Here is a 2,005-nt window from a genome sequence, read left to right as displayed (position 1 = left end):
GATCAAAGCGTCCACCAGCCAAGGGGATGCTGGAATGAGAAATATATTTATGTAAGACATATGATAATGTTAGCAGGTAACCACACTTTGCTTAGTTTCACATCCTATAATCCTCCAGTGCTGTCACCAAGGTGTACAGCCACCTGCCCCAAAGTGTGAGCTCTGGCTATAAGGACCATGTAGTAATGACGGCTACTGAAAGTATCATACCAACAACATGGAGGAAAACATGACTTACTCATCTGAACCGGGCCTGATCTTTACTTCAAAGATGCCAAAAACAGGTCGGTGGTCTGAGGTCTTCAAAACAGGGCAAGAGTCGTATCTCAGGACTCGCACATCTCCCTCACATTGGCTTTTAAACAACACCCTGTCCTGTAGAGGTCATGAAAATAACAAATATCATTAGTGAAATCATATTATAATAGATTATTAAACTGCAAAACAACACAGACCTAAATGTTGGGCCTACTTTATTTATATTGCAAAATATTGAGACTTTATTGCATTTTAGGTTTGACTTGGTCACACAGATTTCATTAAATAAGTATCCTTGACCCATACTGGGCAACGACATATTACACTGGGAAACTGTGATGACAAACTCACTACATAAAAGTAAAATTAACTGAAAGCTTTGTTCATAAGAAATTACTCTTCCAGCTATAATAATAACAATTCATTACATTGGGGGAGGGGATTCATTATATAATGGGTGCTCTGGCCCATGGATTCTATTGTCTCTCAAGCTCTGTAGACCTGGAAATAAGATATCTTACCGTATATGATGGAATTCTCTGCTTTGCTGATGTATCATAGGTGTCTGTGCCAATGTCAAACTTATATGTAGGAAGGAAATCAATGGTGTGCTCCTTGAACCCTAGAAATATGGACCCTTAAGTTGAAAGAAAAAAAAGTAGTCAGTATTAAAAAAAAAAAGGAGCAATTGATAATTTTAGCACTATATAAGAATTTGGGGAACATATCAACCATCATGTCAGTGATTTGTATTAATCTGTGGAAGTGGTTGTGGTATTAAAGGGGTTTTCCAACTTCTAACAACTAATGACATACTCACCAGATAGGTCATCAGTACATGATCTGTGGTGGTCCGACACCCGGACCCTGCACTAATCAGCTGGTCCGGTGCCTTTGAGCACCGGACGTACATGCCGGATGCAGTTGGCGCCGGCCACGGAATTGCAGCCGAGCTGCAGTACTGCAACTCTGCTCCTATTCAAGTGAATAGGAGGCAGACCTGCAGTTATGCATCATGGCAGCTATGCTATGTAAGGAGCCAACTGCTACCGGCTCCGTACATAGCATTGTGTGGCATAACATCCGGTGCCCGCAGGCCACTGGAGCAGCTTAACGGTGCAGCGTCCAGGTGTCGGACCCGCACCGATGATATACTGATGACCTATCCGGTGGATAGGTGATCAGTTGTCAGAAGGTGGAGAACCCCTTTAATGAAGGTTGAGGAGTGATAGAGATCTGTCTACTAGTAAATATACCATTGTTCTTGGCTTCATTCAGATGGTCGTGTTTGAGGAGACTGGACATATCTTTTCCTTCGATCTTCTGCAGAAGAGATTCCACATTTTTTCTGTCCTCTTTAAGTTGAAAATTGAGGTCTCCAAACCAAAACACCCGATCAAAGCGGCTGGTGACGTCCACTGTAGAATAATTTTTTTTTTTTAAATTATAGCACATGACTGCATTAGACTCAACGGAGACAAATAGAGAGATAAAAGGATCCATAGGTTCAACCACATAAGTAATACTCACAGGCATTGGAGTTGATTCTTTCCGGAATAATTTGAGGCAGACGGAGACCCTCAGTAATGGTTTTATAGTCCTGGATCCTCTTGTTGACTGCCCCAACTGCCAACAAAAAAATACATATTAGCAGTGGCGGATGATCATATGGGCGGCCCCAATCGCATATTATTTTCAAAAAAACACATTGCAGCGCGCCACCGCCGCTAATGGAGAGGAGGGGTGG

The 2,005-nt window shown here is 42.2% G+C and overlaps 1 protein-coding gene across 1 annotated transcript; it reads right to left on the bottom strand.

Annotated features, from left to right (window-relative positions):
- Positions 1 to 234: 234 nt before the first annotated feature.
- LOC142741852 (phosphatidylinositol polyphosphate 5-phosphatase type IV-like) lies at positions 235 to 1,713 on the bottom strand. Its single transcript, XM_075851179.1, has 3 exons — positions 1,515 to 1,713; positions 780 to 895; positions 235 to 375 (listed from the first exon to the last, which is right to left on the bottom strand). Exons 1-3 carry the CDS (start codon positions 1,711 to 1,713, stop codon positions 235 to 237), a joined length of 456 nt encoding a protein of 151 aa, XP_075707294.1.
- Between the last annotated feature and the right edge of the window lie 292 nt (positions 1,714 to 2,005).

Source organism: Rhinoderma darwinii, chromosome 2 (assembly GCF_050947455.1).
Source record: "Rhinoderma darwinii isolate aRhiDar2 chromosome 2, aRhiDar2.hap1, whole genome shotgun sequence".
Classification (NCBI taxonomy): Eukaryota; Metazoa; Chordata; class Amphibia; order Anura; family Rhinodermatidae; genus Rhinoderma; species Rhinoderma darwinii.
Note: the sequence above shows the minus strand (reverse complement) of the source record. Positions and strands in the feature narration are given on the sequence as shown.